This window comes from Gadus chalcogrammus, chromosome 14 (assembly GCF_026213295.1).
Source record: "Gadus chalcogrammus isolate NIFS_2021 chromosome 14, NIFS_Gcha_1.0, whole genome shotgun sequence".
In the NCBI taxonomy this organism is placed as follows: domain Eukaryota; kingdom Metazoa; phylum Chordata; class Actinopteri; order Gadiformes; family Gadidae; genus Gadus; species Gadus chalcogrammus.
The window spans coordinates 24,444,355-24,459,373 of NC_079425.1; the positions used below are offsets into that span (position 1 = coordinate 24,444,355).

Consider the following 15,019-nt stretch of genomic DNA (forward strand, 5'->3'; position numbering starts at 1 on the left):
ACAACCACAAAACATCCTTTATAAGAGCCCCCCGCCCCCCCACGCTAAACCACTGTTTATTGTAAAAGGAATCCACCAAAAGACGGTCCCTTATCGCTTTTCAAGTTGTGTTCCTTTCTCAAAGTGAAGATAAAGATGTAGATGAATTGAATTTCTTCTGCGTATTGTCTCTTGACTTTTGGGGATCAATCCCATTTGCAGGGAGAACGATGGGCCACCCTAAGCCTGTGTGCTGCCTTACAATGTGTGATGAGTGATAACGAACGGCGCTGGTCCCGCCTCGCTCGCAAGGCCACGAGGCAAAGGAGCAGAAACCCCCGCATTCATTCACTGGTGTTTCTTTTTTAATGGAGTCTACACACAATCAGAGACATGAGCCATGCAAATGGTGTTAAAGAGGAACAATGTTAGAGAATCAAATCTAATCCTCCAGCAAGTCGCGAGAACAGTCAGGAATGTAATTGTGTCAAGGTTCCGTTTCTTCCAGATGTAGAAAGCTTAACTGACCATGAAATGAAAATTCTTTAGGCGAACGCCCTGTGAGACTCAGTGCCGTTAACGCCGCAGAGATAGTTAAAAAAAACGTCAATTATTTTAACAGTGTGCCAGCAGCATGAGGCGCAGCAAGAGAGTGCCATAATCACCTATAGCCTCTTCCCATATGGAATGTAAATAAATATGACACATCACTGCTTTGTTTAGGGGGGAGAGAGAGAGTATATTCTTGTATCTTCAACCATTTCCAAGTTATAACCATCATTTGGTTTTGAGGTCTACAAGGTCAACTCGGTCCCTCTGCATGTCTTCATTATTTCATGTCTTTGCCCTGAAATGAATCTTCCATTTCGTAATAGGTCTGTAAGACAACTAGTCAGGCAGTGACATTTCAATTTATTCCTCCCCAATGCTCATGTGATTGTGGCATTTGAAAATGTCTTTCTCTTCTGAGATAACAATCTTAAAATCTATAGCACAAAACATTAGAGTGAAGAGAAGATTCTTCATCTGCTTTTATGCCTTTACTGAATCTGACCATCCGTATCATTGAAGGGCAGCACTTTCCCCAGAAAATCTATTTTAATTTCCTAAATAAACTATACGGCTCTGTACTTAACGTACTTGTACACTAAACGTTGCCTGTAGCTAATTCCGGAACGCCAAGTGCCAGCCATCTTTATTTAAGAGCTGAACCTAAAGCCCTCACACTTCCATGCTATTGAATAATACAAAAGCAGAAACAAGTGGGATATCAGACAAAGGCCCAACAAAGGCCTCACGTGACAGCAGACAGAAGCATGCATCAGCGTTTACAGTAGTCGTGCTTCTGGGAGGAACATGAATGATCTATGAGGCCGTGAAAAAGCGGTGCTTTGGGGGGACATTTCCACAGTCCTTCTGGGTCTGAATTGTATTTGTACTTTGATAACACCGGCCATCCAACCACATCTGCTCGCCTGCCGAAGAGCGGATCCCGGCCAATGTGTGCAGACGTTTTGTGTTTTGTGTTCACAGTTAGTAAAACAATATCATGACATTTACTCAATGTGAGCATATAGTATACCTCCCGTGTTGATAGCATGGCCAGCTGCGGCACTGACTATATGTGCCACACTTAACCCCTGTGATGGTGACCCCGTAATGACAAACATGTGAGAACGAAGTGTTTATTTCTTCAACCTCCATCACATAGTGCCGCTCAGCCACTAATATACAGTAACAAGAACCCTACATCTGATGGTATTGTAGCCAACCGAATCATCGTGCTAGTCTCTGATATGGACAAAAGCTTGCGAAACGGTAAATCCAACGTGAATGTGTACATGTATAACAAGATGTTGAATATGATCTGGGCATGCTGTGCGTGCACAATGTAGCGCTCACCGCAGGTAGGCCATTGTTGCCCGCGATCCCGTCCTGGTCCATCATGTTGCGTGAGATGGTAATGGAAGGCAGCTCTAGGCTCTGTGGGGGGAACTGAGGGGTTAAGGGAACCCTGTGTTGAGCTGCCGTTTCCTGGCCCCCCTGGAAGGGAGAGTGCACCTCCGATAACGCAAGGCCGTGCTCCATCTCCGGTGGAGGGGTGATTGGTGGAATCTCAAACTCCTCATCCCCCAAACTGGGCGTGTGGAACGTCTATGGAGAAAAAGGGCCACAAAAACACAGTTTCACCAAACACATCTAACCGAAACGGCATCGGTGGTTGAGTTAGATGCAGCGCGCCGGGCGGAAACCTCGGAGGGATTAAATCAAACAACTTTGTTTCTGAACGGGAGTCTTTTAGTTCAGCACAAATAGACTTGTCGAGAAGTGCACTGAGATGTTACATTTCCTAAACCTATTTAAGTCCACTTTGAGCAGAGTGAAAAAGAGCAAAATGCTAGAATATCAAACAGCAATCAAAGAAGAGAGGATACCGGAAAAAATGTCCTTAATCTTTGGAATGGAAATGTTGGGCTGAAGTGCAGAGAAAAGTACATGTCATGAGAAGATGGGTTTAGGGAACATTTTGATAGATTATAATGCTTGGGACGGCTGGAAATGTTTCTTTTTGTTCCCCAGGCCTGCTTTCTTTCTCATCAAACACTTAAATCCTCCTGGCTTTTAAATTAAAGCATTTGGTCACACTTCATCTGCTTATTTGACTTTCCTACAGTTAGGAGTGTTCACCTCTTTCAAACTCGCCCTGCCCACTGTTGAGAGACCTGTTAAAATATCAACAACCACTTTATTTCACCACATCCAGATGTCCATAAGAGCAGTCTTTTTCTGCAATTTCTTCTCCAGCACCACTGCACTTAATTACCAAAACAGATGAGGAGCCCAAAAGAAAATAAATAAGGTTTTGGACTCACAAAACCAGAAAACAGTTAGGTGTGTCCATACATTTTGCAATAGCTTTCTCTGTCTGTAAATGGTTTAAAAACATGTGCCTTGTTGCATTGCTGTTGATTAGATTGCAGGGGGAAGTCATTTGTTTGTATTGATTGCTTGTTAAATTGATTATATCGTTTTTGCATTGAGTGCGCTGACACGTTTGCTGTTGTTGTTTACTTCCAGTTCTTTCTTAGTATACTACACGGACAGTATGAGAGGCAGCGATACATAACACCTAAGCATGTTCACAATGCTCATCCTGCCTGCTTCTTTCAGACTTAATTTGCTTTCACAAGGGGATGGAATAACAGGAGGAGGCTTCAGAGGCAATATGCCAACACAGCCCTTGATTAGAGAATATTAATGTTCCCTTAGCTTGCATCAGCACATGGATACTTGAAACTAATTCATTGTCTACTCAGGGCAGCTGAGTTGACAAGCACTGATGAATTCCAGTGGTAAAGGGGAGGTAATACAGTTCTCCCATTCCTCATGCATTCACTCTGTAATCCTTTTCAGTCAGCTTTAGTGTATAGTGGCTTGTGGTGGCACCATATTTTGTGTAAGAAACAGTTTTTTCACACAATTCTTTTTCCGGATGGGCACAAATGCAACAAAAACACTTATATTTGTTTGCTACTCAGCTACTACGTTGTATTTGTGATGATTTTTACGTGTATTTCGCAGAATTAGCAGGATGGCTTTGCATAGCTGCTGATCATAAGGTCCTGATTTAGCCTTTTGCCTTCAAAGTTTGGCTCCTTGGCGCTGCACTATTAAGGATTCATGGGTAAGAATCTGAAATCCCTCTCATTACTCGGCCCCCTTTGGCCGCTATGTGAACTGCAGCCTTCTCAGGAACAATCATGGTTCTTAATAAAGTCTGAAAATACATAAAAGGTTACATTAAGTATAAATGTTATGTCTCTTCCCTCCATTTCCCCCCGCAAAAATGCCCCAGTTTAAATATAATACCTTTTGTTCTAATAGGTTGTTGTACGCAACTGAGAAAATCGGGAAAGGATTAATTTCTTTGTTGAATTACATCTTGTTTATTTATTGGCAATTTGAAGCAATTCATGCAAGAACAAATCCTACACTTACTCCCTTTAACAGAACACTCTCTGTAAGGATGCATTCTGTTTGGTGCATGAAGCAAGTGCCTGGTGCACAACGCAAGAAACACGAGTCAACATTGGAGTCAAACAGAGACTCTGTAGACAATCCATCACTTGTACCATTTAAATCACCTCCCCCCAGCCACACGTTGACACCATTCGCTGGTGTAAGTGGGTTCCTAGTGCTATTGAATTGTGTACGTTGAATTAGGGCAGTACTATGTAGGCCATACAGGAACGGCACACAGTGGCCTGAATCAAAGACCCGATCAAGAGATGTCTAACAACCTTCAACAGCAGGGCGGTACGAACGAATGTATCAACTTTGGTATCTCCAAAATGGACGTGTGTCCGACAGGCGGACAGAGAGCGGACGGTCGTCACTGTAACGGAGCGTGTCGGATGGGGCCGGAGCGCCCCGGTCATGATGGGCCAAATGAAAATCCCCACAAAGCTGATAATAAAGACACAGAGTTTGGTGTCTCATCGGCGGGCGCGGAGTCAGTGTCAGCTGTCAGCGGAGCACGGCCGTCCCTCGGCTGTCCCTCGGCTGTCGGTGCCAGACGTGGAGAGTCTGGCAGTGCCCATGGAGTGCCACCGAGTCAAACCCACGGTCTGGTGTCACTTCACATAAAGCCAGTCTAATTCTGCATGGGGAGCAGCTTAGAGGGGGCTCTGATCTCAGATTAAGAGATGCACAATCCACTTTATTCACATCAGCGGGCTGATTATCCATTTAAATTGTTCTGAAAGGCTCACAAGAGCCAAGTGCCCGACCAGATGCTCAGAGTGAAGTAGGCAGGGACATCTAAAGGAGGACAAAAGCATATGTGGGCAGAGTCAGTTGACATTTGTTTTATGTAACCCAGTGTGTGTATCGATGCCTATGTGTGTGCATGCATGTTTGTGTGTGTGTGTGTGTGTGTGTGTGTGTGTGTGTGTGTGTGTGTGTGTGTGTGTGTGTGTGTGTGTGTGTGTGTGTGTGTGTGTATGTGTGTGTGTGTGTGTGTGTGTGTGTGTGTGTGTGCGTGTGTATATGTGTGTGTGTGTGTGTGTGTGTGTGCATGCATGTTTCAGTGTGTGTCTGTGTGTGTGCATGATGTCCGTGCATGTGTATTTGTGTGTGTGTGCATTTATGTGAATGTTTGCATGTGTGTGTGTGTGAGTGTGTGCATGAGTGTGCGTACATGGCTGTGAGTGTGTTGGTTTGGTTCCGTTGGCTGCCAGTGTATTCTCAGGCAGCACGGTGGGCCGGCCTCAGCAGCAGATGCAGAGGAGTGTGTTTGTTCTATTTCTATTTGTTTTACCTCCGAGTTCATTTTGATGCGGCATATTTTGACATTACTTTGATAGTTAGATAGTGAGTACCGTAGTTCATATTTGATCACTGAGATCCCCTGGTTGCATGGCTATGAATGATCTTTATTCTGAATCACTTTACATTAAGGTTTTATTAATAAACATTCATGAATTCAGTTATATGCCTCAACTAACAATTAGCAGTTATTTAACAGTTACTCTGTGGTCCAGCGATAATTTACTAATGGTGCTCATGTTTACTTGTAATTTATACATTATTAATGATGTTAGGGTTACCCTATCCCTAATCCTAACCCTAACCCATTTACCTTAATCCTCACCCTTATGCTAATGCAATACAACAATACTTATCACTGCCTTAAATGTTAATTTATGGGTACAAGAACAAGGGTTTGAAGTGAATTAACTGTTAACTGTTAATTGTTTGTTTATTCTTATCCCTACTTTAACCAATGTTAATTAATGGGTAATTAATGTCTCCTTATTGTCCAGCGTTAACCTTTATTCTTAAGTACTTATGTTGTCTTTAAAGGTTCAAGCTTGGCATGCACGTGGCAGCAGAGCATATTCCGATAAAACCCTGATCGAACCCACAGAAGACAGAACTCATCTCACTAAACTCAACGCACACCATTCACATCAGCACTCAGTTTTTTCACAAAAAGCGCAAATGACAATAAACGTTTTCATCACCGATTGTGGCGATGAAAACGCACAGGGAATATGGCAAGGCGCTGAAGGAGAGACGTTTACGATGATATTCCCCCATCAAACCCTTCCCAAGTCCCTCTCCTTTCCCGGAGGCCGAGCCGGTCAGATACGAGGAGGCCCGACAACCAGAAAACACTTCTAAGACAATTTCTCCTGTCTTTCAATAAACTTTGTAATCCAATTCACAGATGCAATAACCAAGACTTGTTAAAGGCAGCACCATGCAATTACAGCATATAATCGTCCTCGGAATCAATAGCGCCAGTGTGTAGGCTCCGGTTTCCAACACCGCGACCGGCTTTGAGTGCAGGGCTCTGCCGGCATGGCAGCTCCCACTGTGGCTCCCCCAATCAACATTATTCAGAATTTGAAATATCTGAAGGCCATTTCTGCATGTTTGTAGTTCATTACACCTCTCTAATTGGATTGCGGAGGTAAGTTGATATCTGTTAGGGGGAACTCTATCTCGGGGAACTGGATCGTTTTCCCTGAGCGAAGCAGCGAAGCTTTTCCCCCTGTTGGATTGTATTCTTTACCGGAGCGCACAGAGGTCATCTTATCTCATCCCTTAAGTGCATAAGGTAAATGATATGTCAGCTATCTAAATGGCTCCGACACTCACGCGCAGGATGGCTTTCGCTTTCGTCCGATGTATCTTAATTATAAGTTGTGCACAGAGCGGTAATGGCTGCATGGGGATTACTATGAATCCACACACAGGAACCGGTTGTACATTTAGGAGTCAGGAGGTTAAGAGAGAGCTTTTCACTTAGACTCGGAGCAGTTACAGCTGGGGAAAGAATGAACTTTTTCACCTACATACTACTGTTCATCTTAATGTGTATCAGGTTTAATGTTTTGTGTAAGTGCTCCGTAAATAAAGCCTGCATACTTATTATAACTCTTAAGAACACAGAGTCCTTTTGTCACACTGAACAGAGTCATCCCAACCGGGGAGACGTATTATAGGATCCATTTGTACCAAACATTGTGATCAGAAATATTGATCTCTTTATGGGCGTTGCTGGGAAAACTGCCTCAATCATTAAGAATAAAACCACGGAACAATAACACTGCGCCTGGAACACTTTTCACGTTTCCTTGCACTTTCCTCCCCTGGCCTCTCTTTCTTCCCTCCCTCTCCTCCATAACGCCATCTGGGCCGTAACGCTGGAAACAGTTGTTTCCTTTGATAAAATGCAAATGAGCAGAGCGGTTCTATCAACTAGTACCCCCTGCTCTCCCCCCTCCCCTCCCTTACAACCGCTCTCCCTAGCGTTGGCCCTCACAGAGGGGCCCTCACAGCTGGCTGTGGGTCCTCCTCACACAACACAAACCTCCTACATGTACACACACACACACACACTCCTCAAGTACGGCGGCCCCCAGCCGCCCCTGGACGGAGAGAGGAAGCACCCACTCGAAGCAAACGTGGAGTAAAATTAAAACTTACTCCCATAGTGCTCTTGGGCTTTGTGGTGCAGTCACTCAGACATAAGGTCACACCCCCTCTCTCAACACGTTGACCACGTTGGCGTGTTTATCCTTTTCATTTTTTTGTGTGGAACGTCACAATGGCGTCCACTACACCGAGTTAATTAAAAAACTGAAACAATGGCCGCTGTTGGCGATGTGGACAAACGCGGCGCGCGGACAATGAGATCCAGTTTTCATCGGGCAAGGCTCTGAGCGTCTATCAGGGTTTGAAAAGCAGACCCATCTCGAAGTATAGTCAGATGAGATTAGTTTGTTGGGCCACAGAGGATGATGGGTATTTCTGGTGTACTTGTCTCTAATGACAGGGCAGTGGAGTGGTTGGAGGGAGACTAAGAACAGTATATTTAGAACACAGTTACGTCTTGTTTTGCTTTTTATTTTGCGGTGGAGGAAGACTGTCGCTCATGAAAAACCAAAACGAGCGCCAGGGTCTCACTCTGTTGTCAGGACCTCTCTCTCGTTTTGACGTGTTCTACCTGGGCTGTCCTTGTAGGGTGCTGATTTGGATTTGCAGTTGCTAACAAGAGGCGTTGGGGTAGTGATTTAGTGTTGGAACACGGCCGATGTTGAGGGTTGACACATATTTGCTAAAGGGCCAAACTGTGTGTGAGCCCGCTACACTGAAAGCTAATTTAAGTCAATTGTTTATCCAGATACTTTCAAACGAGGTCAGGGGTCAAAAAAAATACCTTATTGCCCATCACTCACTTGTTAATTTTTCTTTGGGGTAATGAAGGAGGTGAGGTAATGACATGCAGAGTAGATCAGAACGTTTAAACAAAGGGACCCAACTCATTTCGCCAGTCACACCACTCAAATCATACTCACATCGCCAGCCGCGAGAAGGGCTCCACTTGCGTCCGTCATGTTCATGTAGTTGTTGTTCTGGAACTGGGAACAGAAGAGAACAACCACCACATTAACCATCAGCGTTTACACCGATCCCAACACAAACCTGCCAAAAACCGCCCTTTTCAGAAGGCATGTCCCACTCTGATATCTGCCCCTGAATCCACGCTCCACTACTTGGGCAACGTTCACACCCATCGCCACGGCCCTGTGATTGGGACGCAGCGAGAGGCCTGAGCGAATTTAACGCAACGATAATGAGAAGCTGGCCGGCCCATTCAGCTATTATGGGATGTCAATTACAGAGGCGTTTGCATGACAAAGCAAAGTATCAACATGCAGTGGCAGGTTATTAGCTTCAAGGAGCCCACAGCAGGCCTACCCAGCGTCAGGGTAGGAAGTGGGAAGGACTGAAACACGCAGCGATTGGGGGATAAGTGACTAATTAGCACACAAATGAACATACATATTTGATGTTGATGATGATCCTCATTGGTGGTTTATACATGTCTTTGTCATTAATATTTGATGTCAATTAGGAGGCAGGAGACGTATCAATCATGTCGTTCACATCCGACACAAACAAAGTTTGCACATGCAGTACTGATTTCCAATCAGGCTCGGCCGTTAAACTACAAGATGAGCAGTTAAAAAGTGGCGCTTTGGCTAAATAAATAAACTGATAAAAAAAGTGAATGAACAAATAGAAGGGTGTTGCTGCACTCCCCACCCCTCTCACCATCCCCTCCCTCCCCCCATCTTCCACCCACACAGCCTGCTGGCAAAATGGCAGCCACTTCCTTTCTTTTGAGACACAAGCGTGCTGACAGGTAGGAACAATGGGACATAGAATGAAGAATTATGGGTGAGCAGCTGGGCCCGCGAGCACAATACACCTCTGTGTGACTGAGCAGTGTAAACCCAGCCCACACGGCGAGCGGGGAGAACACGAGCTAGCGGAGACTTCATGAAGTTCCACCGACAACACGGCCCCGTGCTCGCTCTCTCTCTCTTCCTTTCAACCGCGTGCCAGATCCCCTTTGTGTGTTTATTACACTCTTAAATTATGAATGCCCCACAACTTTCATAGACAGAGTGAAAACAGTTTCTTATCTTAGCACTGGGCCAAACAATAGCAGTAACAAATTAAGATCAGACTGTACCGAAGAGTGCATTAATGTATTTCCCCCATCTTTTGTGTCTCTGCTTTTTTCAGTCCCTTATTCTTCCTTTCTTCTCCGTGGTTTGTATGTGAATGTAATTACCGAAAGAACTGCTGCTAATCAACTGTGAGTGGGATCCATTAATTAGTCTATGCCTTGGAGAGGCGCTGGCGAATCAGCAGCAATGTTAACAGCGTTACACACCAATAAGTGGGGACACCAGTTCTGCTTGCAGTTGCCAAAGCATGTGGTTAGGGCTCTCTGGCCCCTCGGAGCCAGCGGTACCTGAAGCCGCTTCACACTGGAAGCACAGCTTCCTGCCACTCTGAGATGTATATCCACGCATGGGGGAATATCCAAACAGAAAAGAAAAATCCATAAATGCAGGAATGCACATTTCATTGACAGATGTTCCGCAAGTTCAGCTGTGAAACATCTGCCAATACGTAGCGCCCCCTCTCACACGTCCCAGCTGTGTCTAACTTTGAGTCGTGAAATGCTTGGGTTACCTCAGCGGCCCGGCTGATCATTAACCCCACGTTGGGCTTATCTCAGTAAGGTTACCCTGTCCCCCTACTTCTTTTCGATAGCAAATTGAAGCTGGGCGGATTTGGCCCCTTCTTTTCAAACAGTGGGAACATTGTGGCGATTACAGGACAGATAGGGCGCCACATGCGGCTGTCTCCATTTCCTCCAAATCTCTTCTCCTCGCCGTGAATGGGACTGTACTGAACCCGAGTACAGCACGTCGTTTTTGGGTCTAAAGAGAACAATTCTTACCCCTGGCTAAGAGTGAAAGGAGTAAAGAAGGTCATAATTCTTTCAATGCATCTTGTAGCATCAACACTCGCTTGTTTTTAACTCGCTGGGTTGTAACATCTCTGGATTGTGTTTCCCAAAACATGATCTTTAATTTGAGAGCCTAACAATGAGAAAGCACAACGGAGGGACAACATTGTTAAAGGTCATGTAAAATGAAATTACACTGCAAACCGTGTTGGCATGAATCCCATTAGCTTCATTAGCAAAATATGCAATCAAAGAGGCAAGGCACCAATTACCGGCGTAATGATCTCTGGACTCAATCTCTGTGAGTGATATTCTATTGTGATGGGGGGGGGGGGCCTTCAAACACTAGTCTCCAATCTCCGGAAATAACTGTGCCTAACATGGCGAGAAATGTCCCCAGCCACCGCCGTATCAATCTTCACTGTTAAAACACTAGCGTAGCATGGCTAGCCCTTGGGGGGGGGGGGGGGGCTGGTAGGCAGCCCGACCAGGGAGGAACTTGTGTTATTGTTATTCTCAATTCATATTAAAGGGGGTGAGGGGAGGGGGTGAGTGGATGAGGGGAGGGGGGGAGTGGGGGAGGGAAGGGAGGGACAGAGTTTAAATGCTCATGTTCATGGCCGTGCTGATTACGTCAACTGCCAGAGTAAATTAGGCGTGAGCGGTCGGACTGCACAGCTGACGGTAAGGAGCAGAATTGGGTCATTGATGACAGCCAACGCCGTGCCATTAAAGTTTTTTGATATGCCGGACGAACACTGCCGACAGATTTGTTGGAGGGTGCAAACTCAAAATATGTACGCGGACGTAAAAACTCTAAAAACCCATGTAAAATGGACGCGATTCTTTGTATTTCTTGTGGGCGATATCCCCCTGATAAAATGTACTTAAATGTAAATGTCTCTCCTCTACATCCATGCAAGAGGGTATCCAGCAGATTGCAATGAGTAGCTGGACAAACAAGGTCTCTTTGGGATAGGGGACTTCTATTAAGTCAGTGAATTCATGGCTAAAGGTGCTCTGTAATACCAGCAGCTCTTGGTGCCAGATATGGCAACACTGGGCTGCAAGCCCTGGCCGTGGCATGTTTTCACTTCCTCTTCTTCTTCTTCTGCACCAGCAGCAGATTTCCTGAATAAGTGTTTGACAGGGGAGAATAAGGAGCTTACATGCAAGCTGCATCACACGTGCAGAGACTGCAGTGAGAGACAGAACTCAAACCATTGCACGGCAAAGGACACATACAAATTTGTATTAGTATTCATATGTTTTGGTTAACAGTGTGATTCATTTATTCTAACTGAAATAGTTATGATAAACACAACAGTTTACTCCATTATTGAGCGTTTGGAGGCAGATTAAACAGAATGATTATGATTCGGTCCACCTCCAAAGCGGTATTTACATAGACATACATAAAAACATGTTATAAACATAAATGTTTATTTTATTTCCCTTGACTGAATGTCCTCCCCCTCCTCAGTCTTGGAATATTCAGCTATACGTCTGCTGGGAAATAAGCAGTCTTGCAGCTATTATGGCAAACAAAATGCTTTCAGCCTCGGGGCAAGCACAATATACCAACCTGACACCCTCTCAACCCCTATATGATGGGGTAACCAGACAGATATTCAGGAAAAATACGATTTGACAATCATAACCCACACATGGTTACATGAAAGATGTCTAAGGCGATTCAAATGCACTGGCTTTAACCGTTTACCTCCTAAGTACGTTTTCTAGTTTTGCTTTTCTTAAGATTGTGAAAATCTCGCACTGCATGAGCCAGCTTGGAGCAATGGACTTCTCAGTGTAGGGAAATACAAGTCAAACCGATGAGTGTGCACTGCCTACATCTGCATTTATCACACTACACTCACCCCACTTTGATTCAGAGTATGGACCCATGAATAAATGTAGCAGAACACCCCAAGGTTAAAGCTGGAGCGAATCAAAGAGATGGCACACATGAAACAAAATCACAAGCCAACGTTGGTTTTATTCCATCGGCAAAAATAAGGGCTTCGGCACATCCTAGCCCGGCTACTGGGGAACATCTCAAAGTCACAATATCCCACACGGATATTGTGACTTTGAGATGTTCCCCTTTAGCCATCTTTCAGCAGGTAAGAAACATGGACGCATTCCTCCGCCCCGTGGAAAAGCCCCAAACTAATTCAATCAGCGGCGAAAGCTTTTCCAGAAACATATCAACTGCTGACAAGTGATTTTACAGTGGAGCTTGAGCCGGTTAATCACAGCCCAGCCTCTGTTCCCTGGAACATGACGCTGGTGTTAATATGTTCTCCAGTGGTTCTCTATAAAAACCGTGCAAAAACATCACTGTTAAAACCCAACCGCCCATTCAGAGAAGCCCAGAGTCATTTGCTTGGTATTCTTTTTTTTATATGTTGCAATTTCCTTTTTCGGTGCCTGGCCTCGCCAGGTTATAACCTTTCATTTACTCAGGGTATATGAGGGTAGAGAGCCAGACCCAGGGGAAAAAAACATCATAACCTCATCATGGTTCCAACCATCGTGGTCGGATCCGGTCGCAGCGTTGCTCAAACCAAACAACAACAACAACAACAACAACAACAAAAATAACTCTGGGCCAGTTATCTCCTGAATGCCCAGGCCCGTCCTGCCAAACACCCGTCCATTTACAAGCCAGTGCAGTGCAAACACTCTGCAGCTGCCTCTCCGCCATCACAAGGCCCATTCACGCCCAGCGGGGCCGCTGCACACGCAGTGCCAAGCTGACATATTTAGATACATACCCCCTCTCCTCCACCACCACCACCCCCTCACCCTCCTCCAGTACACACTCCTGCCTTACGTGTTCAGCAGCGGCAGTCCATTTGTAAAGCGAACCCCATGGCGGGGCGTGCTCAGGCCCGTTCGCTCACGCGTCCCGTTCTGGATAGCGGGCCGAATCAATTTGGGTCTCGGTGAAAAGAAAAAACACCAAATATATACACTCCCCTGGTCTAGCACCATTTTTTGAAGTCCATTAAAAGCACATGGATGCTCTGCATGAATCCTCTAGGTGAAACACCTAGAGGATCCTCTCCGTGTTCCTCTTTCTACCCATCCCTGTCGACGTGGGAGGGGTCTTGTCCGTGCCGACGGCTCCGGCCCAGATACCAGGAGCTTTCTGATCCAGGGTTAGTCTCAAGCAGGTGGACGGTCGTGTTCAGCTAGATACCATGATGGTCCTCTGATTTACCCTGCTGTTCCCAGTAGGGACCGCTGCGTCCTGGATTAGCGTCTTCACGGTTGGTCTTTATGAAGCTTGGGGCCCCTGGAGGGACCGTTTAGACCGTCGCTGGGAGCTCCAGGAGGCCGTAAAAGAACCACCTGTTTCCTGGTTCCACCGCTGCAGCTCCTGGGCAATGGACGGGAGCAGGCCTCTGACTCAGTATCGTGGTCGAGGTGCCTTGGCTTCAAGCGCAGATTGACTTGAGAGTTAATGTGTTCCCCTGTAACTTATGGAAAATATAATCACTACTTTTCTATGAAATGCGAGAGCGTGGAATTACAAGGGGTTTAGCTTGGAGCTCAACCAGACTCGGGCCCCAGCTCCCTGCGTTACACGGAGTAGACATGAAAGTAAGTATGCACAGCTTGCCAGAATGACAACCCTAAACAAATAGAAAGAGCGCACGTTTTTTCATAACACGCCGTGCAGAATTGTGTTTGAGGAGCCCGTTCGTTATATAATTGATGACAGATATGTCAAACCCTTTTCTGTTTGAATCGCTGTGTTTAGAAAGTTACATCGGAGGCACGTCCACGTTTAGCACCGACATGGGACCGTTGCCAAAATGATGCATAATCTCTTCTCCATTCAGGATATTGTCACACAGAAACAGTGTTTTTATTTTCACACATCCTTTATCCTTACTTAATCTATCTACGGGTCACTAAAGGACATTTTCGGATGACTGATGTAATGTGTTTTCACAGAATAGCATATTTCTCTTCTCCATCGTATGCAGTTCCCATCCTCCCCCACCTTGCTGCTACACCAGCGATGAACACAATGAGGCTGAGGATACATGTTTGGTTTGGCCCGCTCTCCAGAGGCCTGCGAGATGCTGCCAAAACAAAGATGGCCTGGGCATTTGTCAAAATAGTACTTAAGGCCCAACAACGACTACTTCCAACATGATGCAGGTCACCATTCAACATCCCACTCGCACAAACTGTGCGTCTGCTTAAAGCCCTTAAAACCAAATCCTAAAAGAAAGCACACAAGCTAAATGGGGCTCCATCTTTGATCTGCTGGGGTGCAAAGCCATTGGCCCGGAGCCACAAAGGGTTTAGCAAAAAGCAGAAAGGTCTCAGAAAACATGGTGGTGCAGCTTTCTCCCAATGTCCACCGTGGCACAGAAGACTCCTCAGAAAGCGAGTGCGTAGTCGTTGGCTGGCTGGACGGGCTTGTCCGGGGCTCTGCCTTACAGCCAGGTCTAAAGGCTGCTCACTCTCACAGGCTTTGAAGTCATTTCACATGAAGATGCTATCTGAGCTGCGGTGTTAGCCACACTCACTTTCCTCCACTTACACGTCCTCGTGCTATAGTACACAATCGAAGGCTGCCGTGGCTTTAAGGGCACTGCTATTTGAGACGCATGGTAAAATGGCGTACGAAAGGAAGGAATTTTTTTTATGGGCGGGTAGAAATTAATTTGTTTT

General features: G+C 45.7%; 1 protein-coding gene across 1 annotated transcript in view; it reads right to left on the minus strand.

Moving 5' to 3' along the window:
• tox3 (TOX high mobility group box family member 3) overlaps positions 1 to 15,019 on the minus strand; it is a 39,229-nt gene that overhangs the window by 9,880 nt on the left and 14,330 nt on the right. The window contains exons 2-3 of the mRNA XM_056607624.1: positions 8,349 to 8,411; positions 1,882 to 2,133 (exon numbers count right to left, since the gene is read on the minus strand). Of these exons, the coding sequence (XP_056463599.1) occupies positions 1,882 to 2,133; positions 8,349 to 8,411 (315 nt within the window). The remainder of the gene's footprint in view (positions 1 to 1,881; positions 2,134 to 8,348; positions 8,412 to 15,019) is intronic.